This window comes from Malaya genurostris, chromosome 3 (assembly GCF_030247185.1).
Source record: "Malaya genurostris strain Urasoe2022 chromosome 3, Malgen_1.1, whole genome shotgun sequence".
In the NCBI taxonomy this organism is placed as follows: domain Eukaryota; kingdom Metazoa; phylum Arthropoda; class Insecta; order Diptera; family Culicidae; genus Malaya; species Malaya genurostris.
In genome coordinates this window covers 152,928,865-152,955,563 of record NC_080572.1, presented here as the reverse complement: position 1 = coordinate 152,955,563, position 26,699 = coordinate 152,928,865, and the positions used below count along the sequence as shown (strand labels likewise).

Sequence of the window (26,699 nt, the reverse complement as noted above, 5' to 3'; positions counted from 1 at the left end):
GTAGACGCTAACAACATTTCTTTTGTTTTCGTTGTCCATTCTCTCTGCGTAAACGTTGAATATAGATGAGTAGAAAATGTAAGTAAGTGTTACTACTTTGTAAAATAATTTCTATTCATGTTTCAGTAGAACCAGAAATCAGTAATGATTTTCATCGCTACTAGTTTTGAAGCTTTGTTGAAACGTAGCACATCCCTACATATGCGAGTTGTTTATAGCGAGAAATGGAAAAAAGAAAACAAAAGGTTTGACAAAACTCGCACGAAATCTCGCGAAAGAAAAGCTTTCTAACTAATATTTTTCGCCAAATGCATAGTAAAATCATTTACCTACAATCGTATGTTTTTGATTTTGCGTGAATCGGGTTAGTATTGGAGAAATTTGCAATTTAGAGTTTCAGCGACAAAGCTAGAGGAAGCAGTGAGTCGCTACCTTAAACACTTGATATATATTTTCATTCAAATTATAATAATGTGAAATGTAATACATCGTTTTGACGAAACCAGATAGCCAAAATTTTGTAACGCTTGAGAACAATGGGAGCCGTCAAGTTACTTTCAAACGAGCCTAAGTTTGTTGAATTCGGTTCAGCCATTTCCGAGAAAATCGTGAGGAGAAAAAATCTTTAAAAAGGTATACGCCCATAAACACAGAAATTTTTCAATTCGTCGAGCTGAGTCGAATGGTAAATAACACTAGAGGTCTCTGTAGCTCCGTTCAAAAGTCGGGATCTCCTGCAACTCTATTAGCTTTTTTAGAGAAAGGGAAAAATACATAAGTATCATCACGAAGTCCGATGAACTGATTTTTTTTATATATTTCAGCGACGACGAATTTAAGTCATGCAGCAAGAATGACAAACGTTCAACTATACGAAATACACATGCTGATATAGTGAAATGGCAAGGCCAACCTTTGAAGCTCCCTCTACTCCGATTGTCATCTGAGCTGGCTCCATTGGCACTAGAATGTTTTGACTGCATACTTCGTTACTGCGGAGACTTAGTTCCTGATCCCGAACAAACAGAAGTCAAATGTGTCTACACTGTTCTTATGGTAATGTTCAACTTTTATTTTATATCATTTTTGTGGGTACAGGTTGCAAGCTTCGATACAAGGAAATCAAATTTTTTCACATTAATCTAAAGTAGGCAGGAAAATATATACAACTGAATGTAAAAGTCGGTTACTTGCTGAAATTTGTTTGTACAAAAATCGGTTGAAAGGTAAAAAACGCCATTCGCAAATCCTAACTAAACAATCATTATCAGAAATCTCCATTCAACTCAAACGATAAATATAACTCAAGTAACACGTAATTGAGCTCACCAACATTAAAAAAAATCTTTAAATCATTGAGAAGAAATCTTGGTTGGCGACCACTCAGAAAGTAGGACTGCAGAACAAATCTTTTACAAATTCAACCAAATAAAAATACCCACGATTAACGACACCTAAATGGCGATAATGTCAAGGTGCACAAATTGACAAATAAACAAATAATTGGGAAACACTGTCTAGGATTAGTTCAGTTACTAATATATCATCGTCAAGTGTGTTCATGAGTATATATAAGAATATAACAAAAAGTTTTTTTGCAAAACTTTCGCTTTCGTTCGTAAATGGAGATTTCTGTTCATGACAAGCGCCACCAGTGCACAGTGATCCGGATCCACAATTTTGGAGGGACATTTGTGGCTTCTTCTTCTTCCTCTTCTTGTTGGCGTCACCTCACTTGAGATAACGTCGATTTGATGGCACAGCAACTAAGGCTATATTGCCAGTTAATATTCGTTTATAGTCCAATGAACTTTCTTTTCACTGGACTACAAGCGAAAATCTCGCTGTGTGGCAGCGTCGATTCGTCGAAGTACGGATGAAAATCTTTTTTTTCTTGCAAAATACTCGAATTTTCTCCGGACTGACACGATGCAGCGTGCCCACCCGTTGGGAGTTTCGCCTGAAGTGATTTGTGGCTTAGCCTTATAGTTTAGCGCTATGATGTCTTCAGAACAAATGATCAGTGACGGATAAGCTTATGGTATTAGGGTGGCTCTTATTATAAGGGAAATGCAAAAATTATTTCTCGGATGTATTGAGATAGAAAATTGTAGAAAAACTAATATCAAGCAGCTTTGCTGAAGACACTATTGTGATATCTCTAACGGTTTTCCGAAAAAGATTGATATTTTGCTTAAGCTATTTTAATTCTCACTACTCGTATTTGGTATCTTTGAACAACTTTTAGAGTTAGTTAAAATTAAGTCATTTTTAATATTTCGTTAAAGCAAAAGTCATTTTTAATATTTCGAAACACATCTCTATACATTTCAAACAGTCGAAATTATCGATTTTAACTTACTTGTGATAATTCTTTTTTTCCCCTTTATGGGCTACTGTGGCCGAGGGGGGTGGTTACAACGATCCGCACTTTCCATACCAGACGAACTAGGCTATGGTGCCCAAATGAACACTAGTAACGAAGGAGGAAATCCTCCAGCATGTAACCCAAGCGACAGATTCCTTTACGGCTATCAATTTGCAACGAAAGATACGAATATCTTCTATTGCAAGTTCGCCAGAGAATTTGTCACTTGGGCAGGAAGTGTGTGCTTCACCCTGTCAATCATTGAGTCGTGCGTCTATATCGTATTGGTATTTTTTCATCCTATCAACTGCTTCTGTGTTTTAAATGTCCTCGTCGATGAAGCTTTGCAAAATTTCGCATTGTATCCGCTTTGGTCTTGGCCCTGCTTTCCTATGTAGTCTTTTATGTCTGAAGCGGTACTTACGATTATTACTTTAAAGTTCCTAAATCAATGTAGATATGTTTGGTCTACTAACACTATCCAATCTAATCTAATTGATTGTTTCTATCTTTGTCGATGTTACGTTACGTTTCCTTCTGCCCCATTGCATTGCTTTTTTACTATGCCGGAGAAACCTGTTAATATATAAAGCTAATAGATTATCAAGAATAAAGGAATAATAAAAGGATTAATAATAATAATTACAATAATAATAATAATAATGAAAACAATAATAATATTAATAATAATAAAAGTGATAGTAAAGTGAAGCTCCGTTAGATTGCTGAGATGACACAGATATCATATGGAAGTGTATTTACTATCCTTCATGAAAAATTGAGCATGAAAAAGGTTTTCTCCAAGTGGGTGCCGCGATTGCTTTCGATGGAACAAAAACAGCAACGAGTCGATGATTCAGAAAGCAGTTTATCAAAAAAAAAAAAACGTTAGAACCATTGTATCACCCTAAAAGGTGATTATGTGGATGAATAAAAAAAAATTGCAAAAAAAATGTTGTTTCCATTGTTAGTCTCGGGACTTATTGATCCATGTGTTATATAATGTAAGGATGCGCATATAACACTAGATTGCCCAGCAAAGTCACAGTATGTAAACAATGGAAGGATTGCTTAAAATTCTGTAAACTTTTGAATTCTTTATTTAACGATATATGCACTAAGGCACACTGCATTAGATTTTATTTATTCTGTCACAGTTTTTATTATTGACTTTCTCTCTTTCAATCATTTTGACTGCTTTTGAGCAATTTAGGTCTATACTAAGTTTTGGGCCTTCTAGTGTTGAGCACGCATCCAGGAAACAAGAACTACATGTATTTCGTGAAGAAATACTAGGTGTGATTGTATGAAATGGTCCACGTGAACCGTTCTCTTCCAGAAACACACATCTCACACTCTTAGTTAGAAGGTGACATCTGTGTCCAAGTTGGAGAAATCTAAGTACATTCAAACCTTTCCCGATTTGAGAGTGTATTTACACCCGATCAATCAGTTTCGCCGTCATTGCAGTTTGCAAACATTACCGATACCGAACCGGATCGGAAAGGTTTGAAAGTTTCTAAGCGGTTCTTAAGATATCAATTTATTCCTATTCCTGATAACAATAGTCCTCCTTTTTGAATTAAATTCACCAGTTCAGGACGACTATCATATATTAATATTCATCCCAACTAGATCAAGATAATTCAAATTGGTGACCAATTCCAGGCATAAGAATGCTCGAAACCACCTACTGACTTATTGTCAATTTCAAGCAGTATTAGTCCTGTCCACTCCGAGATCGATCCAGATAACATAATAATTTTCATCTTTTACATTTATAAGCGAACGATCGATCGATCTCGGTATGGTCCGACTTTGTCAATACGAAGTATAAATTGACTCCCACCCCCATCCGCCAAAGTGTTGTACGCGGCCTCATCATCCAAAGCCTGGGGAATATTTCGAAACACATCTCTATACATTTCAAACAGTCGAAATTGTCGATTTTAACTTACTTGTGATAATTCGTTATTTTAACTTACTGGTGATATTCATTCGCACTTGCTCACTACCCGCAGTGAAGACAAGGAAGACAATGAAACAGGTAGACTACTTGACACAACAAACTGAGCAAGCAAAACGTAGAGTGACTAGGTACGGTTATTCAATTGACAATAAGTTCTGGGATCTTCGACAAAAAAGTAAAATGAATGAGAATGGATATGCTGACAGTGAACGGCCATGAATTCATTTTCATCAAAAATTATTCGAATGAAATGTAGTTTTACCACACTTCTCCCTATACTTGCGAATTGATTTATTTCGACTTTTTCGCGCTTTTTCACTGTACATGCCAATAGGAAGAAGCGCAAGTTTTTTAGTTGCAGTATCAATTCTTCCTCATTTTGTTTTGCTATAAGAAGCTTTATTCTAAAGAAACAATGTATTATATTTAATAAGTGCTAATAATACTGTGTCATCTCCGCTCATATCGAAGGAAAGCTCACAAATGTATACAAACAAACAATTCTGGAACTATCGATCGGGAATGGCTTCTGTGATATTCAGGCTTGAGAGTGCCATCTCAAACGTATTCTGTGTGTTATACTAGTTATTGCAGAAACAATCCCTTGGTTTCTTTCAAAAATCGAAGAGAAACATTTTGAATAGAAAATCACAGTATTAAATATGAGAAAGGCATCATTACACCACTAGGTGGATTAAAACAGGGTTTCGAACTAGTTTTGCTCATAACTTCGGTTCAGAAAACACTACCTGAATAACAAATACGAGTAGTGAAAAATAAAACTACTAGAGCAATAAAACTGATTTTTTAGGAACACTCTAAGTTACTCTCTTAAAATAGCTGTAACATTAAAACCGTTAGAGATATCACAATGATGTCTTCAACAAAGCTGCTTGATATAACCTTATATGCTTAGCGGTTCAAATTGAACTGCCTAGATTTGTATTAGGCGTATTCTGGAAATAGCAGAAACTTAACGTCTGCTTAGCGGTTCAAATTGAACTGCCGAATTTAGCATTAGGCAGTTCAATTTGAATTTGTTCTGAAAACATCAAAGCTCTAAACTATAAGTATAAGCCACAAATGTTTTTGTGCCCCTAAATTATGGATCCGGACCACTGTGCAATGATTCATTTGCTATGTTTGATGTATGTTATTGGGTTACGTTGAATAATGGTCGTATGTGAAGTCCACTGCTTCCTCTACGAATCTACTTCTTAGAACTTATGTATTTTTTCTAAACCTACTTGAATTGTGTAATGGGGAAAAGGAACTTATATACTAACTTACTAACTAATACAGAGAGCGAATCGATTCAATTGAAGATTGCATCGATTTTTGTCGGAATTTGCTTATAATATTATGTGACATTACATCTAATGGTTCTATATTTGTGAGTCTGTGTAACTCATTTGTACTAAACCAGGGAGGACGCTTCAGAATCATTTTCAGAATTTTATTCTGAATCCTTTGAAGCGTTTTCTTCCTGGTGGAACAACAGCTTGACCAAATTGGTACCGCATAAAGCATGGCTGGTCTGAAAATTTGTTTATAAATTAACAATTTGTTTTTTAGACAGAGCTTAGAATTTCTGTTTATAAGAGGATATAAACATTTAATATATTTATTACACTTTGCCTGGATTCCTTCAATGTGATCCTTGAAAGTGAGTTTTTTGTCATACGTTAAACCTAAGTATTTAGCTTGATCAGACCATGTCAATTCCAAGCCATTCAATTTGAGAATGTGATTATTGTTTGGTTTAAGAAAAGAAGCTCTTGGCTTGTGAGGAAAGATAATTAATTGCGTTTTTGCTGCATTTGGTTTAATTTTCCATTTTGACAGATAACCACTGAAAATATTTAAACTTCTTTGTAGGCGACTGCAGATCACTCTTAGATTTCTACCTGTGGCTAACAGACTTGTGTCGTCACAGAATAGCGATTTCTGACAACCAACGGGTAGATTTGGAAGATCAGAAGTGAAAATATTATACAAGATTGGAGCTACACTCGAACCCTGCGGAACACCGGCTCGAACGGGTAGCAATTCAGATTTACAATTCTGATAGCTAACCTGCAAACTTATGTATTTTGGTTTTCTGTAGAACACTGCAGAAAATTGAAATTGAGAATTATTTAATTATTATTGGAGGAAACCAGGAAAAGCGGCTATCTCAGTTTTGTAAAACAAACGAATGTTGTTTACTGTTCAACGTTTCGGCCTTTGGTGTAGGCCTTTTTGAAGGAAAACTGGAAAATGTATTGTGTTACATAAACAAAAAACCTGTTTTAATCCACCTAGTGGTGTAATGATGCCTTTCTCATGTATAATATTGTGGTATTCTATACAAAAAATTTCTCTTCGATTTTTGAAAAAAACCAAGGGATTGCTTGTGCATTAACTAGTATAACATACAGAATGAAACAGTGCATTGCTAGCGTAGGTCATCCTTAAGGGGTAACACCAATGTAGAAAAAAAGAGAAGGACTTTTTTGGGGAATTATTTTGGGACCCAAAAAATGGAGTAATCCGTATTTTGTATAAAGCACTTTTTAATATGTATATTTAAGTACAAAAAAATTATCAGTTTTAAAAATTAAAAAACAAAATGGTGGCTTGGCGGCATTCCCGCGAAAGTGCTGCATTTTGACGGCCGGAAACATAAGTCGAGTAAATCTTGACCTATCGATTCAAAAATTTTACAGAATATTGTCGATAGTTATCTCCACAGAGGTACGTAAGCGGTTTTCAATCAATTGATTTTCTGTAAAATGGCAGCCTTTTGAAAATAAAACCGCATTTTTTCATAACAAAATTGTTCATAAACAAAATATTCAAAATTTTCAAAAACCCCTACGTACCTCTGTGGAAATCCGTGAAAGTCCGTGTCCATCGTCATTCAAAAACTACTGCATCAATTTTTTTCAAATTTTGCACACACTTTCTACATATTAAAACACAGATGGGGTCTGGTTTTTAATATGTACGTTTTCCTTCTCGATTTTTGTTACTTTGGGGCGGTTTCACAGCTACAAAATGACGGATTTTTTCGTGAAAAATCGTAGTTTTCACTTTGAACAACCACCAAAAATCCAAAACATTAAAAAAATCAAACAGAAACGTTCGGGTCTAGAAAAACTTTTACTCTAACTATGCTGCTTTAATTTGTTCACTTCTGATTAGTCTGCGCTGAGATACAGTGGACACCGCAAATCATGATTTTTAAGAAGTGTCCTCAAAAATACCTCTTCACCGACTTATTTCTCAATATTTTTTCACGAAAATCTCACAAAATGTTGTTCGAATGATGCTTTAACATGCAAAACATTTGAATTTATTTTGTTGAAGGATAATTCTGCGATGCGATAATTCGTAAAACTGATGATTTTTTTCATCATTTAGACCCTACCTAAGTTTTTGTCCGGTATTTAATGCTTTTGCCCGGTTCTTGCACTAAAAATGGCTCGAAACGTTTTCTATTCTGGAAAGTTCAAGTCCGATTTTGGCACACGAAGTATTAATTCGGTTTTCGTATTCAAAAGTACCTAAAGAGGGTTTCAACGATAAGTTGCACTTATCAGCCTTTCATATAACGCTCAATCACTGTTATGTTTCAAATAGTACCACACGCAGAGATTTTGTTGATAAAAAGTTTGGAAATTAATGTTTCATTCATGTTAACTTGAACATGCGACCGCAGATTTTTTTTAGATTCAAAACAAAGTTATTATGAATTGAATTTTATTCAGATTCAACTTCCGATTATGCAATTATAAAATTAAGAGATAAATAACCTCGTGGTTATTTAACTCTTCGGATCAGAAACACTCCACAAAAAATACTAAAACTGACATATAAATGAACACAAAAAGGTTATAATTCTTCAAAAGTTTGATTTTTATACTCATTTGATAGAACGTTTTGCTAAGAATATACGAATAGTGTAGGCATCATTTTTTCTAATTTTTGCATCTAATTAGAAAGCGATACCCATATGTAAAAGATACTGCAGTTGAATTCTTGAACTTTACAGAGAGTGAAACTGTTGACTTCGAAGATACTCTTGAATCTGGTCTGGAAAAATCAAGATAGAAAAATCATCAAACCATAATCACTACCGAAGATGATCGCTTGTGATCTTTCCCAATAAATCTAATTGTTTTAAGATCAGTTGATCTTTGAATCACATCGATCATCCGTCACACATAATCGATAGTGATTTTGAGCTACTATTTCACTGATTCCTGTAAGATCAAATCACAAGCCAGTTGTCGTATGTTCAAGCCTCGACTTGGAAGGATTCTTAGTGTTAGTAGGATCATAGCACTAGCCATGCAATGAATCTGTACGTTATGAATCGGCTGCGAAGTCTGTTGAAACAGAAAGGCTAAATTCCACAAAGGAATGTAATGTCAGGACTTTAATTTTCGATCAGCTTTGAGCATTGTAGAAAATCACATATGAGCAAGATTTGACATGAGTGCCGATTGATTTACGTCTAAAATCCTTTTTTGTCCTTTTTTAGTTAGCGTAGCAAAATCCTGCACTTCTGTTGCTTCTGTGTATGATATTCAAGCTTCAAGCGCTTTGTGATTGTACATGTTTTTCTTATCATAATAATTATTATTCATCGCAGCATGTATGTTAAAATTATTAGCTGCTTTTATTGATGATATAACTCCACCACGACGGTATTTCAAATACATCACGAAACATGGAATTTATAATATCTATATATTATAATATCTACAATAAATATGTGACATGAAAAGATAATAATGACTTTTTTAATTTACTGTAAATCAAAAAAAATTGCTTATTTCCACCCCTGGTTTATAGTAAAAATGTTGATGTCTGACACAACATTTTCTGGTCAATTTTAGAACATGCTTTAAGGTACTATGAATACAAATGGTCATTTATATTAATTATGAACCAAAACACTATTCAAAAAACTTTTACTATTGACTGCATACCAAATATTTTGTTTGCATGAATAACGTACAATGTCAACGACTTTTGATTGGTTATTGGGTGATAGCGGACTACCCATGACGTTTACAAACGTCTGTAGATAGAATTTGATTCGGAGGCCAATATTAGCTGACATCGTCATGGAAACCCTTATCGATCGATCATCCATTCAAAATACCGGTTCTCCACAAATATGTTGACGATTTAATTCTATTGTTACCCCATGATCAAGTCCACCACACATTAGACAAATTCAACAGTTATAACGAATTTGTTTCGGAGGCCAATATTAGCTGACATCGTCATGGAAACCCTTATCGATACAGTGTTTAAAAATGTTCCATTCAAAATACCGGTTCTCCACAAATATGTTGACGATTTAATTCTATTGTTACTCCATGATCAAGTCCATTACACATTAGACAAATTCAACAGTTATAACGAAAACATCCAATTTAATGCAGAAGAGGAATCAGATAAAAAACTACCATTTCTGGATACTTTACTAATACGAAATAAAGACCAAACCATAAACACACAGTAGTACTCCAAGCCTATTGCATCTGGAAGGTTGTTAAATTATCACTCGTTTCATCCAATGACGATTAAAATCAATGTAGCCTCATATCTCATAAAACAAATTACCGCTTTAAATAAAAACACAACACATCATATACTAACATCTTTAGCAAAATAACTATCCATCATCACTTATAAACCAGCTTATCAACATTTTTTACCCAAAATAGCCTTACAATAACACGCTGTCTTCAAATGTAGTTGCCAAACAACAGACCGATATAGCACAGGATATAGAATCTGAAATCACTGATAAAACCACTATGCCAACCAACGATATGCCACAACAAATTCAATATATTATAGATTCATACCATTCATACTGGATTGCAAGCAACTGCGTTCAGTATCGATCGCTGGGGATGGTACTAAGTCATATATTTCATCAGACTCGTATCGGGTGACTTTCACTGGTTCGGCTTTTTCCTGGACCGAGTTCGTTTACCTGTTCGCCTTTTTGTACCGCGGGTTATGAACTGCACCAATTGTAAACAATTGGGACATACAGCATCCCATTGTTGCAATAAATCCCAATGTGGAAGGAGTCATGGGGATAACTCCTGTGGTGGAGACAAGGAAAAGCATCTCTACTGTAATGAAGAGCCGCGTGACCTCTATGCATGCCTCGCGTACAAACTGCGTAAAGATAAGATGAGGCGTTCATTTAAGAAACAACCCAAGCGTTCTTTTGCTGAAATGTTGAAAAGTGCTTCGCCTTCAGTAAATCTTTTCATTTGTTTGTTAACTGACGAGAGCGATACTGATGATCTCCTTGAAGGTACATCTTCGGCGGTCCCTCATATCTTAAAAAAGAGAAGAAATAAATCCTCTAGCAAGCTCCGTAGTAAAGATTCGAAGGTGTCTTCTGGTGAGTCTCAAAATATTAAAACTGGAAGTGATAGCAAAAAACAGAGTAAAAAGCTCCAGGTCTTGGAAAATTAAATTTCGAGCAAAAATTTCCACCACTTCCTGTGACTTCAAAACTCCCGAAAGTCCCTAAAGATCAAACAGAAAATTTACCAGATACTGAGTTTATAAAATTCTCTGATATTGTGAACTGAATCATGCAAAGTCTTGGTATTACATTCCTGTAGTGGAATTTGACCTCCTGTTTCAACAGACTTCGCAGCCGATTCAGAGTGTACAGAACCAGTGCATGGCTGGTGCATGGCTCTACTGACACTACGAATCCTTCCAGTTCGGGGCATGACTACCTTTAATATTTCAGAACCTCTTAAAAGCCTGAAAAGACTGCAAATCAGCCCCTTCTTTCAACGATCGTATCCGTTGATGGCTAAGTTACCCACCGAAGTCACGGATACAATCACTGTTATTTAGAAGTATCATTCCAAAAATTTTCAATTTTTTTGTAAACAATTGAAGATTTGACGCATTTGCATTGTGCGAAACTTGACATTATTCGCCTGGATCGCGATAATCCCTACGGAGGAGTATTTTTTGGGATCAAAAAGAGCTATTCGTTTTATCGAATGAACCTCCCCTCGATACTAGGTATTGAAGTTGTTGCATGTCATGTTACAATCAGAGGAAAGGACCTTTGCATTGCTTCCATCTATATTCCCCCAAGAACTTCGGTTGGGTATCGGCGACTCAGTGATATCATAGAGCTCCTTCCCGCACCGACGTTGGCAGGCTTATGGTAGAAATGAGTTACCTTCAGGTTTGGTTTTAGACTACAATTTATTCTTAACAACTGGGGGTATTTATAAAACTTCAGATAGCGCCTTATCATATGGCGCTTGGAAACTATAAGAATGATGTTATAATGGGTTATAGTTTAAATTCAATATAATTTATCTTGCGTCAGCTAAACTTTTCTGCAGAGATCAGCAGAAACAACCGTTGAGACACAAAAGCCAAAGAATTCCATTTTCTGAAGCGATTGCGGATTGTCTGACAATAAAAACTACCGCATGCTTGTTGCATCGGCGTTGCTTGTAGCGTTGGCGCGCGACGATAGACAGCGTTCAGATGATGCTACAAGACTTTAACTCACACGGTACGGGATGAGGCTGTCTTCATTACGATAACAGATCATCTATGATCCATTATATTCGCGACAACTTCAATATGGCCATCTTTAATACGGGAGATATGACACGAATTTCTGCACCACCAGCAAGACCAAGTGCACTGGATTTATCCCTTTCGCTCGAAATCGTTACTTTTGGATTGCAAGTGGAAGGTGATCTCTGATCCCCACGGTAGCGATCATCTTCCTATCACCTGCGGATTAGAACTATCGGAGACAATTAATATTTTGTATGATCTCATACAAAACATTGAATGGAAAGACTACGCAAATTCGATGTCTGAGAAATGAGAAACTCGAAACAACACAAGAACTTCATCCGGAGGAAAAGTACAATTTTTTATCTGGCTTGATTCTCGACTCTGCAACTCAAGCTCAGGCGAAACGCGTAACCGACGCGAAAACTAACATCCGTCCTCCCAATCCGTGATGGACAAAGAGTGCTCATCACTGAACGCGGAAAGAACCTCAGCGTTAAAACAGTTTAGAGCCATTGGAACACCTGAAAATTATCGTACATGGTCCGGCACTCGAAGTGTAACCAATTAAAAAGGCCATAAATTCAGTTTGGAAAATTACTTTTACTTAATTCAAAGTACAAAATGTGTAAAAATAATACAAAATTAAGAATCAATTCACTTTTGCTCGATATGACCACCTTTTGCCTTGACTATGGCCTTGAGACGGTCAAAAAACGAATCGCAAGCTGCCCGAATGTGACTTGCAGGTGTATTTTGGCCCACTCGCGGACAATAACTTTTTTCAACGCCTCGAGACTGGTGTATCTTTTAGTTCGGACTTTGCTCTCCAAAATGGCCCAAAGAGAATAATCCGTTGGATTCGCATCTGGTGAATTCGAGAGCCATTGTGTGGACGTGATGAAGTTCGGAACGTTGTTTTTCAGCCATTCTTGGTTCATTCGAGCTTTGTGAGACGGTGCCGAGTCCTGCTGAAACGTCCATGGTCTGCCACCGAAATGTTTGTCTGCCATCGGCTGCAAAGCAACCTTCAGAATACTTTCCCGATAATATGTCGCATTTACCTTGACGCCAGGATCGATGAAAACGATTGGAGAGCGCCCATCTGCGGTTACAGCGGCCCAAACCATTATCTGTTGCGGGTGCTGCCTCCTGGTGGCCAATCGATGAATCAAATTCTCGTATGAACGGTCGGTCAAGTAAACCCTATCGTTTTGAGAGTTTACGAATTGCTCAATTGGAAAAATTTTCTCGTCAGAAAATACAATGTTCGGAAATTGACCGCTTTCGGCTAAACGAATCAACTCCTTCGCTCTCTCAAGTCATCAAGTCAAGCAAAAGTGAATTGATTCTGAATTTCGTATTATTTTTACACATTTTGTACTTTGAATTAAGTAAAAGTAATATTCCAAACTGAATTTATGGCCTTTTTAATTGGTTACACTTCGAGTGCCGGACCCTGTAATTACGCGACGCTAGACTCGCAAATGAAGAACTTAATTAAAGCAAAAAAAAAAAACAAAACACGCGGTTACTGGTTCTGGTTTGTTGACGGATTAACAAAAGAAATATCGATGAGCACTCTTTAGAACACAGCCTGACAAATGCACAACAAAAACACCACGAACGAAAGCGAAGAATATTCTAACCGCTGGATATTCGATTTCGATTCTTGAACAATTTGCCTGACTCTGCCAAATCGCGCTTATTGAATTTATTTAATAAGCCTCTGCACTGATGAGTCAAAGACGAAACGTAAAAATAATAAAAATGGTTATGTGCCCTAGCACAAAATTTGGCTAATCCCTAAATGAAATTATAAAGATTTGATCGATGTCAAATAGACTCGAAACTTACGCAATTAAATTCGATACAAAAATTGCAAATATAGCTGATTGCTTAATTTTAGGTACTAATTGATTTAGAAACCAGCTTTAAACGACACTGTCACCCTTAACGTGTAGTATTTATTTTGTTTTTAACTTATTCTCTCATCTATCGTTTTTCCGTGACAGTGTCAGGCTAAGTCGGTGAGTTCACCAAGGTGTACTCGCTGTCACATACCCCCTCCCGTGAAGCATTTTTTTGCTCTAAATCGGCTTCACTATAAGATTTGACGTCGAGTAACGCCAACTTAACTACTGGTCGTGATGATTCCACTTGCTGTTTTCACCCATGCCTGCCGAACATGTCCATCCGGACTTGGAACTGTTTTCTCAACTCTTCCCCACAACCATTGAATCCGGATTGTTCCATCGACCACCAACACTAGATCTCCCACACCGATATCCTTGACTTCTTCGAACCATTTTGATCGCCGTAACATATTCCTTTAACCATCTTCTCCAGAATTCGTCCACAAGATGCTGCGCAAGTTTCCAGCTACTTCTCAAAGTACTTCGCTCTTGTGTTGGTTGTACTGAAAGTTGTTTCACTCCGTTGGAAGTGGTTAGGCGTTAATGATTCCTGGTCAGCTGATTCAAGCGGTATTTATGTGAGAGGTCTGGAATTGATCATTGCTTCTGCTTCTAGAATAATAGTTTCTAGTGTTTCGTATCTGGTCTACGAGGCGATTCCAGCAAACCACTTATTACTACTTTAACTGATTTGACCAAACGCTCCCAAGCCTCTCCCATGTGGGGCGCTGCGGGGGGGTTAAAATTCCATTTGGTATTCGCGATTGTGAATATTGACGCCATGGTGGTAATACGCTCTTCGATTTCCTTTTTTAATCGTCTATCCGCTCCCTGAAAGTTGGTACCGTGTTCACTAAATATTTCTGCTGGGGCACCTCTTCGTGACACAAATCGTCTAACTGCCATCACGCAGGACTCAGTGGACAGACTATGAATGACCTCCATGTGTACCGCTCGAATAGTGAGGCACGTGAAAAGTCCAATCCACCGCTTGACATTACTGCGACCTAGCTTCACGGCAACTGGACCGAAGTAGTCTATGCCGACGAAGGTAAAGGGTTGAACAAATGGTGTGAGGCGAACTCTAGGTAGCGGCGCCATAGGTGGCGCAGCAGGGACTGTTTTATACACCTTGCACCAAACACATGACTGAATTACTTTTGAAACAGTGCTTATGCATTTGAAATATATACGTGAACTCGTCGCTGCTGGGAATCCATTTCATTCCAAGAATCGATGCCTTGACATCCATTTTCTCCTCCGTCAGTTGCCGATCATATTGTTCATAACTCGTTCCAATACGTTTCGTTATCTCTTCTAAATTGGACATGAAATTTCGGATTTCGAATCCTGCTTTAGCCTGAATCATCTTCACGTCGTTCCCCACTTTTACAGCTTCTTCAATTGTTCCGAAGCTATCCAAATAATCGTCCACATAGTGGTAATGAATGATTGCTTGCGTCGCTCTAGGACATTGTTCAGAATATACCTGAGCATTAGTATTTTTAATATATTACTATTATTATTGCGGGTTGTTACTAAGTTTGTTCTCCAAAGACTGCAGACGTCGGTAAGCCATTCCGTAACTGTGAGGTAAGCAAACATCATCTTCCTTCCATTACAGCCCAGTCTCATAGCCTGTCGGAGTTTTTCTCGTCGTATTTTCTAATAATATTCTTGCACGCTTGTTATCGTCTGATTCAATAATAGGCGAAGGGAAGACCATCAAGTACCATCAAGTCCTAATTGTTTAGCGACTTCTTTTTCCAAAAGTATCAACTGGGATCCTTTATCAATAAACGCAAAAACGGTTTTTTTTGTCTTGTCGAAAAGCGTCACTGGGAGGAATAAAGGACTACCACGTACACCGAATTGTTCGCGGTGAATTGTGGAGACTGCGGTGTTCACCGCCGCTGGGTGTAATAAAATGTGATGGCGAAGCCTACAACCTTCAATTCCACATCCCATCCACGTCTTACATGGCCATTTATCGTGGTAATTAAGGCACATTCTGCAAAGCAAATTTTGGTGTACTACCTTGAAACTTTCGTTCAACGTTAATGATTTAAATTTAAAACAGTCAGCCACCCGATGACCTTCCGTTTTGCATACATAACAGCTTTTATTCGACGATCGTTCTGACATATTTCTGCGATTATTTTCCAGGGAGTCCAAATTGTTTTCAGCCTCGGAATGCGTATGAACAAAGGCTTGTTTCTTTGGTCGTGGTTTGCTATTTTCCTTCACTGAGGGATCGTCTGCACCCTCATACGCAAGCTCCACTATTGCTGACATAAATGAACCAAAGGTTTTCAAGTTGGGTTCTGTAATCGTTCCTTTGCCAGCATGACCACTTCAACCTATAGTCAACTTGCAACTTAGCCACCATGTCGTGGAGAAGTGTGGGATTAGATAAGTGCGCACTCATCTTAGTACTTTTGATGTGTTCCACTAAGTTGTCCACTGCATTTCCGAACTCAATAACACTCTCCATGTTATTCATTTCTGGTGATGGCATCAATCGTATCTTTTCTATCAATGGATGAATCAGTGTTTCTGGACGTCCGTATCTCATCTGTAAAGTTTTAATTACATGCCGTACACTATCAAGAGATAGAAGCCGACTGCGAACCATCTCCAAGGCAGGCCCCTTAAGGCATCTCTGTAATTTTATAAGATTTTCATCTTGAGAGAATCCGCAGGTCGCGGTCGAACGCTCGAAATTACTAATCCACATAGGCCATTCTTCAGGTTCACCTGAGAAAGTAGGAAGATCTTTCCCCATCACCTGGCGTGCTGCAATCTGACGACTAGTTGGACAGACTTTGTTCTGGTCATTCTCCGTTTCTGTAACTATATTTTGAGCGGTAAAATCGTCGAAGACATTCTTTATAGCACGGTCTTTGTTTCCCTCTGGAATTAGTGAAGTCGTCTTGAGCGTCGATTCAGATATCGATCCTGAGTCCGGAAACTGTGGTTCCGAACGCTCTAACCAATCTTCTACTCTATCATCCGAATTGCCTTCTCTCTGTCCAATACTACCTTTGCTACTTTCGTATTGCGATAGTTGGCTAACTATCTTAGCATTCTTCTCGATTGACTGCTTTCGTATTAGCATTTGTTTTTTACGGAATTCCTTCTCTTCTTCTAGTTTTCGCCGTTGAAATGTCTTTTCCTCTGCTAAATTCTTACTCTCAATGGCTAATTCCTGTTCTTTTAATAGTTTATCTTGATTTAACTCCAAATCACGAATTTCTTTTTGTAAAAATTATTTCAAGTTCTTGAAGCTGCCTCTGCTCTTCTATTCTGTTCACTCCTCTTTGAGCTAGTTTTACTGCTTGAGACTGAACCACCCTTGCTGCTGCCGGGAGTCTTTAAAGGCTTTGATGTCACGATCTTCTTCTTAGTACCAGTTGTCTCATTCGAATGCTCAGAATCATTAGGGGTTCGCATGTTGCACAGTTCCAAGGACAATGTTTAACGCTAGCATCCACTTTGCCACAGCTATAGTGAGACCACAATTGACACGTATCACACGCAACCATATCATCAATGTGGTCCGGCTCGTCGCAGATCGCACAATTGTATTCCACAGACGAATCAATCCCTTTGTTATGTTCCATTATAGGTGCTCGAATGCAAATTTCTAAAGAATGTTAAAACTGCTTTCCTTAGACCGATCAAAACACTGTTTATTTGATGATCAGCTTTAGCTGTAAGTATCATTTGTTTATTTTAATTCAGATTCTAACTTAATGAAACTTACAAATTTGCAGTATTCCAAATCACCGATCGTATTACCTCACTGGGTTTAGGTTAGGTTAATGAGTTTACTAGAAATTTAGGATTACTTCAAACAAATTATAAAGATTTGATCGATCGATCGATAGACTCGAAACTTACGCAATTAAATTCGATACAAAAATTGCAAATATAGCTGAATGCTTAATTTTAGGTACTAATTGATTTAGAAACCAGCTTTAAACGACACTGTCACGCTTCACGTGTAGTATTTATTTTGTTTTTAACTTATTCTCTCATCTATCGTTTTTCCGTGACAGTGTCAGGCTAAGTCGGTGGGTTCACCAAGGGGTACTTGCTGTCACAATGTCAAAATTCAGCAGTTGTAGGAGATCTGCGCAGTCAATCCGGAATTTATGAGACTACATCGATTTTCGTAGCTTGGAAGATTTGATGCATCTCTCCATGGCAGACGGCGCAAAACGAAACGAACAAATTTCCTGCTTCAATTCGCAGCTTATCAGAATGATAATACGGTGCCCAAACAACAACAGCGTACTCAAGGGTCGGGCGAACTAATGCGCTATATAACGATTTCAAACAATATGTGTTGTCAAAAGTTTTTGCAATACGAAAAATGAGTCCCAACATCTTAGATGCTTTTGAGTTTGTATATTCTACATGACCTTTGATATTAAGTTTAGAATTATTCGTAACCGAATGTTCGAAGTGAACACACGCGTTTTTTAACAATCGGCATCGGTAAGACGAAGGTGCCTATCACAGCAGGGGCTGTAGTATAGGCATTAAATAAAAGTGATAAAAAGTAGCATCCCCGCAAGTGAGTTCTGTCTGTGCACCGGTTTCGTATCGGTATCGACAGTAGACGCTATTGTGCTATCCTCAGGCAGCAGTTATTTCTATTGTTTGCTACCCGCATCGCAGCAGCCAAATCTGGAGTCAAGGTCACGCTGAGACACAACGAAGGAGTGAAAAAGCAACTCACCTAACAGCTTACCTTGACATACTGTTAAGTATTTTTTCAAACTTTTTCTTTCTACTTTTACTATTCATATATTATCTTTTCATTTTATTACTTTCATTCTCATTTCCAGTGCGGGAGACTTCTTTACTCCCGCACTTTAAATATGAATATGGATGATAGTGGGGGTGTCTCGGAGGAGGGCGAAGCTTCTAAATGTTCTTCGTTCATTTACGAGGAACATTTAGAAGCTGAGTTTGCTTCCGAGATACCATCTAGCCCTCCGATACCATCTCCCCCTCCGATACCATCTCCCCCTCCGATACCATCTCCTCCTCCAATACCATCTCCCCCTCCGATACCATCTCCCCCTCCGATGCCATCTCCCTCTCCGATGCCTCCATCTCCCTCTAAGATATTGCCTGCTCGCCAAAAAGTTTACCAAGACGATGGCTCGGGGGTCCGTGGGTGGTATACTTCCGACCCAAATTAAAGTCTCTCAGAGTTTTAAATATTGCTCGGGACCTGACAAAACACTACTCGGCAATAAAAACAATAGATAAGGTTTCGCTAAACAAGTTACGCTTTGTTGTGTCCGACCTGAAGCAAGCAAACGAGATTGCTACCAGCGAGTTGTTCACGAGGGAGTACCGCGTGTACGTCCCGTCTCATGTGGTGGAGATCGACGGTGTGGTCCGTGACAAAAGTCTGACAATCGAAGATCTGATAAAGGACGGGGTAGGCCGTTTCAAAAACCACGACCTTCAACCAGTGAAAATTTTGCCAATTGGACTCATTTCGCGTGACTTTTGTCGGATCTGCACTTCCAAATTATTTGGTAGTGAGTGGAGTTCGTCTACCTGTTCGGCTGTATATACTGCGGGTAATGCATTGTACAAGCTGCAAACAGCTAGGTCATACGGCAACCTATTGTTGCAACAAGCTGCGATGCGGCAAATGCGGAGAGGCCCATGAGGACGATCTCTGCAGAAGAGCAGTGGAAAAGTGTTGCTACGGCGGGGAGAATCCTCATGATCTTTCGGTGTGCCCTACGTACATACAGCGTGCGGAGAAATTGAAGCGATCCGTGATAGAACGTTCCAAACGTTCTTATGCGGAAATCTTAAAAAGAACCACTCCATCGACCCCTGAGATCCCGTTTGCAATCTTGCCAGTTGAAGAGGATACCTCTGACGACCCAGGCGAAGGACCTTCCTACACACAGGTTGAAGGAAGCAGGAAAAGACAAAATCTGACTTCTGCCAAGCTTCCTCGTAAAGGCCTCAGACTGTCCTCTTCGTCACAAAAGAACCAAACGGAAACGAAAAGTGCTGACTCAAAACCGAAGCAAACACCTCCTGGGTTAAAAAAACTTAGGGATGAAAAGGAGTACCCAGAACTTCCGGGGGCATCAAAAAACCCGAATGACCCCAAAGCACAACCAGCAAATCCAACAAACGCTGGATTATTGAAATTTTCTGATATCGTGGACAGGATATTAATAGACTTCAATATTACCGGTCCTATAAAAAGTTTCCTAACTGCTCTACTGCCTACAGTAAGGACATTTTTAAAACAGTTGAGTGAACAATGGCCCCTCCTTGCAGCGATCGTATCTTTTGATGGATAATTTACCACTGAGAATCGAAGATATGATCGTTGTGCTTCAGTGGAATTGCAGAAGTATCATCCCAAAACTTGATTCTTTCAAACACCTAATACATACTCATAATTGTGATGTATTCTCCTTGAGTTAAACTTGGCTTACTTCTAACATCAACCTCGACTTCCATAATTTTAACATAATCCGCCTGGACCGAGAAGACTCTTATGGAGGGGTACTTTTAGGGATTAAAAAGTGCTATTCATTTTATCGTATTAACCTCCCCTCGACACCGGGAATTGAAATAGTTGCTTTCCAAATTAATATTAAAGGCAAAGATCTATGTATAGCTTCTATCTATATTCCTCCCAGAGTCTCGATAGGGCATCGTCGGCTTGCAGACATCATAGAACTTCTTCCTTCACCGTGGCTGGTTTTAGGGGACTTTAACTCGCATGGTACAGGATGGGGCTGCTTATATGATGATAACCGTTCTTCGTAATCCAAGATCTGTGTGACAACTTCAATTTGACAATTCTAAACACGGGAGAAATGACACGAAACCCTAGGATTTATCCCTTTGCTCGACTTCGCTACAGTTAGGTTGCAAGTGGAAGGTAATTCGTGATCCTCACGGTAGCGATCACTTGCCGATCATAGTTTCTATCACCAACCATGTAAGACCATTGGAAACAATCAATGTTTCGTACGATTTCACACGAAACATTGATTGGAAAAGTTACGCTAGCTCGATATCTGAGAAACTAGAAACATCGCAGGAGCTTTTTCCGGAGGAAGAGTATACATTTTTGGCTAGCCTGATTCCTGACGCCGCAATTCAAGCTCAGACGAAACGAGTACCCAGCGCGCAAACTAGTATGGTTCAGCCTTCATCTCGTTTAGAAGGAACGGAACCCCAGAAGAAACGCGGTTACTGGCGAAGGTTTGTTGACGGTTTAACGAGAGAAACAGCAATGAGCACTCTTTGGAATACGGCACGTCGCATGCGCAATCGAAATCACGCGAACGATAGCGAGGTATATTCTAACCGCTGGATATTTGATTTTGCTAAGAAAGTATGTCCTGATTCTGTTCCGGAACAGAAGATATCCCGCGTCGCGACATTGAATACAAACGAAACACCGTTTTCGATGGTAGAGTTCTCACTTGCGCTCTTGTCGTGTAACAATAGAGCCTCGGGGTTAGACAGAATTAAATTCAACTTGTTAAAAAATATGTTCGACTCTGCCAAAAGGCGCTTGTTGAATTTATTCAACAAGTTCCTCGAGGGTAATATTGTCCCACACGAATGGAGAGAAGTGAGAGTTATTACTATTCAGGTCCAGGTGCTTCCAGGTACACAATTTGGGTTCCGCAGGGGCAAAGGAACGAACGATTGTCTAGCGTTGCTCTCAACAGAAATTCAAATGGCATTTGCTCGTAAAGAACAAACTTTGAAAACTTTGAAAAGCTTGTCGAGCTTAATTCACAAACCCGTTTTATGTCCTTGTATTTTGACTACATGGCTCAGAATATAAATCCTTCTTCGTTTGTTCCCAATCGTGTTTATTTTGTGGATACTTCTAATTCTACTGTGTTTTTCGACACATCCATGAAAGAAGAAATTCGTGGAATCCCGGATCATGTGCGCCCTCAAGAGATCCCAAAAATTTTTAATAATAAATTTAAAGAAGTCGACTGTAATAAAATGTTTTACACTGACGGATCACATCTCGACGGGTCCAGTGGCTTCGCTATATTCAATGTAAATTCCACCGCTTCCTATAAACTCACTCTGCCCACAGATCACTACTTCATTGTATCGGACAGTCTCAGTTCCATTGAGGCTCTCCGTTCAGTGAAGCCTGGAAAGAACTCACCGTATTTCCTGGGGAAAATACGAGAACAGTTGAGTGCTTTATCTGCAAAATCATACCAGATTACCTTGGCTTGGGTCCCCTCACATTGATCCATACGGGGCAATGAGAGGGCAGACACGTTAGCCAAGGTGGGCGCACTAGAAGGTGACATCTATGAAAGACCAATTCGTGTAATGTCAAGGCTCATGTCTAATCATTATATGTTCAGCGCGCATCTCCGTCGTATGGGGCTCGCTGAGATTGAGACTCATAGGTTCCCTTCGGGCCCGAGGTATACCACCCTTCGTACCAGTCCGCGACGTCTTGGCAACTCGAAATCTTTCTTATATGACTTTCATCTACAATTTCTTAAAATCTATCAATGCTCAAATTTAGTGCTCTCCCTATCTCTTTCTCGTCCACAGCTCTACCGCACTCTTCTTTACGTTGCTGGAAGTATGGCCTGTGTAAACGATGCTTCGGAGCATGCACCTGCCTTGAACTGACTGAGTTGCTGGAAGCAACCCAAAAACGTCACACCAACAAAGCATCCCAATCCAGAATAATCTCTTCATTGCTATAAGATGAAAAACATGAAGATTCATCGAACGCAAAATGTGTCTAAAAGATGTATGTCACAAACAAATGATGTATTCAAATTTCAATTCAATACTGTGTAGGTCTCACCCTCCCTATGTCCCTTTACTAACTCTAGGGGAGTATGCCGCCCCGTAATACGGCATCCCTTTCTCTCTCCCTAACAACAAGACAATCGGCCACGTTAAGCTAAACTAAATGAGCCTAATAAAAATTTTATTTGAAAAAAAAGTTTAGAATCCAGTAACACTCCTAAATCCTTGATTGTTGACTCCCGTTTTAGGACGGTTTGCGAAATAGTATAATTACACGTGATTCTTGTTCTTTTGCGAGAAAGAAATGACTGAACATTTTGATACATTTAGCATCATCCTGTTAACATTAGCACCATCCTGTTAACGTTACTTTCATCCGAAATTCAAATGACATTTGCTCGTAAAGAACAAATGGCATCAGTTTTCCTAGACATCAAGGGGGCTTTTGACTCAGTTTCCATAAACATTCTATCTGAGAAGTTGCATGAGCATGGTCTTTCACCAATTTTGAACAACTTTTTATATAATCTATTGTCTGAGAAACACATGTATTTCGAGCATGATGATTTCTCAATAATACGATTCAGTTACATGGGTCAATTTTAGTTACATGGGTCATTGATACAATTTTTATCAACAACATCGATGAATGTATCAATACATCTTGCACGCTAAGACAACTTGTCGACGTGTCTATTATAGGACCCAAAGCTGCCGATCTCCAAGGACATGAGCTCATCAAATGGGTATTGAGTTCTCCATGGAGAAAACTGAGCTGGTTGTATTTTCAAGGAAGCGAGAACCATCACAATCATAGCTTCAACTATGGAGTGAAACAATAGTTCAGGTCTTCACATTTAAATGTCTCGGGGTCTGGTTCTACTCCAATGGCACCTGGGGCACCTGTTTCACATTAGGTGTTTGAAACAATAATTCCAGCAGAGAATCAATTTTCTCCGCACAATAATTGGAACTTGGTGGGGTGCCCCTCAGGAGACATGATCAGACTGTACCAAACCACGATATTGTCCGTAATGGAATATGGATGCTTCTGCTTCCGATCCGCGGCAAACACCCGTTTCATTAAACTGGAAGGAATTCAGTATCGTTGATTGATTATTGTTTTAGGTTGCATGCAATCGACTCATACGATGAGTCTCGAAGTGTTCGCGGGCGTCTTACTGTGAAAAATCGATTGTGGGATCTCTCGATTGCTAATCCGATGCGATATCTTGAATCCGATGGTGACTGAAAGCTTCGAAAGGCTTGTCGAGCTCAATTATCAGACCCGTTTTATGTACTTGTATTTTGATTACATGGCTCAGAATATTAATCCTTCTGCATTTGTTAATCCTTCTGCATTATATTTCATATAAACAGGTCCGAAAACATCGGCATTTTCAATCAGATCATCACCGCTTCGTACAAACTCAGTGATCCGGCTTCAGTTTACGTCGCAGAATTAGCTCCTATTCAGTACACCCTTGAGATCATTGAAACCTTGCTCAAAGACCATCACTTTATTGTCACGGACAGTCTAAGTTCAATAGAAACTCTCTGGGCAATGAAACCAGAAAAGTAGCCCCGATCTTATTCAATATCGTTAGTCTGGGTCCCTTCGCATTGTTACATTCCGGGCAATGAAAAGGCAGACTCATTGGCTGAGGTGGGCGCATTAGAAGGTGATATTTCTGAAAGACAATCTGCTTCAATGATTTTTCAGTATCTCTTGTCAGAAGACTCTCGAAAGCTGGCATGGAGCAATGACGAACTGGGACGACGGCTACATTCCATTATCCCTAGGGTATCGACGAAAACTTGGTTCAGGGGGATGAACGTGAGTCGCAATTTCATTCGTGTTATGTCGCGGCTCATATCAAATCACTACAGTTCAACGCACATTTCCGGCCTGTTGGGCTCGCGGAGAGCGGTCTCTGCACTTGTGGCGACGGTTATTAGGGCATCGAGCATTTCGTGTGGTCGTGCGTAGAGTATCGCGACGTCAGGTCGAAGCTACTGGAATCCTAAGGGTCCGAGGTAGACCGCCTGAGGTTGCGTTTCGGAGTGTGTTGGCGAGTTGGGATAGTTCATATATGCTTCTCATATACTATTACCTCAGACACAAGACAATCTCCACCTGCAGGTTCGACACTAACATCCGTACGATTCTCTCGATCCCCGTCCCTGTCCACCATCTTCATTGGAACTAACAAGATCTTAATTTTATCACTAACTTTTTCGTTCCTTCTTAGATCTCTGTTGTTTTTAGACATTTTGTTCCCACATCCCCTTATTACCCCGTTTTCTACAATATTTACTTCTCTTTCATTTTCTTCCCAAACTTCACCATCACCTCCCACGGAAGACCGCTCCAGTTGATGACCAGCATGCGGGCCACCCGCTAGGTTTTCGTAGCCTGAGAGTATTTCCCGCGGACCCACGTGGACCGAAGATTAATTGAGATTAGAAAACATCCTTGGCATCTTAGAACTTAGACAGTGTGTCTTAAAATTATATTATATTTTTGAATTAAAAAAATACATTTGAACCACAGAGCGATTAAAACAACACAATCTCTACTCCGACCAATTAAATATCCTGTTGACAATCCAATGTCGCCTGTAGCATTCCCTACAATGATTGTTGAAATTCATACATTGGAATGACAACCAATGAACTAAAAACTAGACTCAGTGGTCATCGATCCAACATAAACCATTTTTTTAAATTGACTGAACATCCCCCAGCACACGCAGCCGAGGAAATATCAAGGCTAAAAGAAAAAAAAGCACTAATTCATTGATTACTGATCGATCTTTGCGTCATATTTCCAATACTACCAAAACAGCCTCAACAATACTTACGCTGGTATCCTACATTCTATCAAATCCATCAAACGCAATACGAATGTCGACTATCCGATCAACACCAATACTATTTTACTCTACAGTCACTTTGTTGAACTTTTCAAATATAACGTTACTTAATAACATTGATATGCTTATTGTATATAAAGGGAGGGGGGATTAGGGTTTAAATGATGAAAAAACATCATTTTTGCTATTTTTTCCAGAACTTTCGTTCAAAAAAATAAATTTAAACATTTTGCATAATACAAAGCATCATTCGAACAACATTTTGTTTTTTTTTTGAGAAATAAGTCGATGGAGAGGTATTTTTGAAGACGCTTCTTAAACATCATGATTTGCGGTATCTACTGTACCTCGGCGCAAACTAATCAGAAGTCAACAAATCAAAGCAGCATAGATTGAGTAACCCCAACGTTGCTGTATAAATTTTTTTCAATTTTTTGAAATTTTGGTTGTTGTTTAAAGTCAAAACACGATTTTTCTTGAAAAAATCCGTCGTTTTGTAGCTGTAAAACCTCTCAAAAGTCACAAACAACGAAAAGGAAAACGTTGGTCTGGTATTTTACATGTAGGAAGTGTGCGTAAGATTTGAAAAGAATTGGTGCAGAAGATTCTGAATGACGATGGACACGGAGTAGGTTACTTTCGAGAAAAAAGCGTTCAAGGATTTTGTCTATAAAATCGAAGGAAAAAAGTTATTACTCTAGGGAACCTGTAGGATCTAACATTTTCAAAAAATCATTCGTTTCCAGAATGTTTCGTCAAGTTTTTAATTCAATTGAAACAAAAATCTTGGGCCCATGCGCCGAACGCTTACTTCTTTGCAGTATGAGATAAGTAAAGATAAAGGCCCATAACTTGCTGAGTTTTGTTCCAATAGTCTTGAAAATTTTACGGAATATTCTAGAAATGTTTTGCTATAAGAACATACATAGAAAAAAATAAATGATTTTTCAAAAGTGTTAGACCCTACCCGCCCCTTAATTACCGTGATGAACGCTTCAGAATAATCGGTAAATAAAGTAGCTGTTGTACGTTATTCATGCAAACAAAATATTTGTAATGTTTTCAATAGAAAGAGTGTTTCCTTTTCGAATTGCTGGAAAAACCGACCTTCGAACGAAGCCTTGGGGACCCATAATTTTATATACCATTTGACTCAGTTCGACGAA

At 38.8% G+C, this 26,699-nt stretch overlaps 1 protein-coding gene across 3 annotated transcripts in view; it reads left to right on the top strand.

Moving 5' to 3' along the window:
- Window positions 1-26,699, top strand: part of LOC131435110 (unconventional myosin-XV) — a 536,922-nt gene that overhangs the window by 407,871 nt on the left and 102,352 nt on the right. For 2 of the 3 annotated variants that reach the window (XM_058602644.1, XM_058602646.1), the window contains one exon: window positions 825-1,056. The exons of the other annotated variant lie outside the window; for it this stretch is intronic. In XM_058602644.1, coding sequence (XP_058458627.1) covers window positions 825-1,056 — 232 coding nt within the window. The remainder of the gene's footprint in view (window positions 1-824; window positions 1,057-26,699) is intronic. 3 annotated transcript variants of the gene reach the window in all.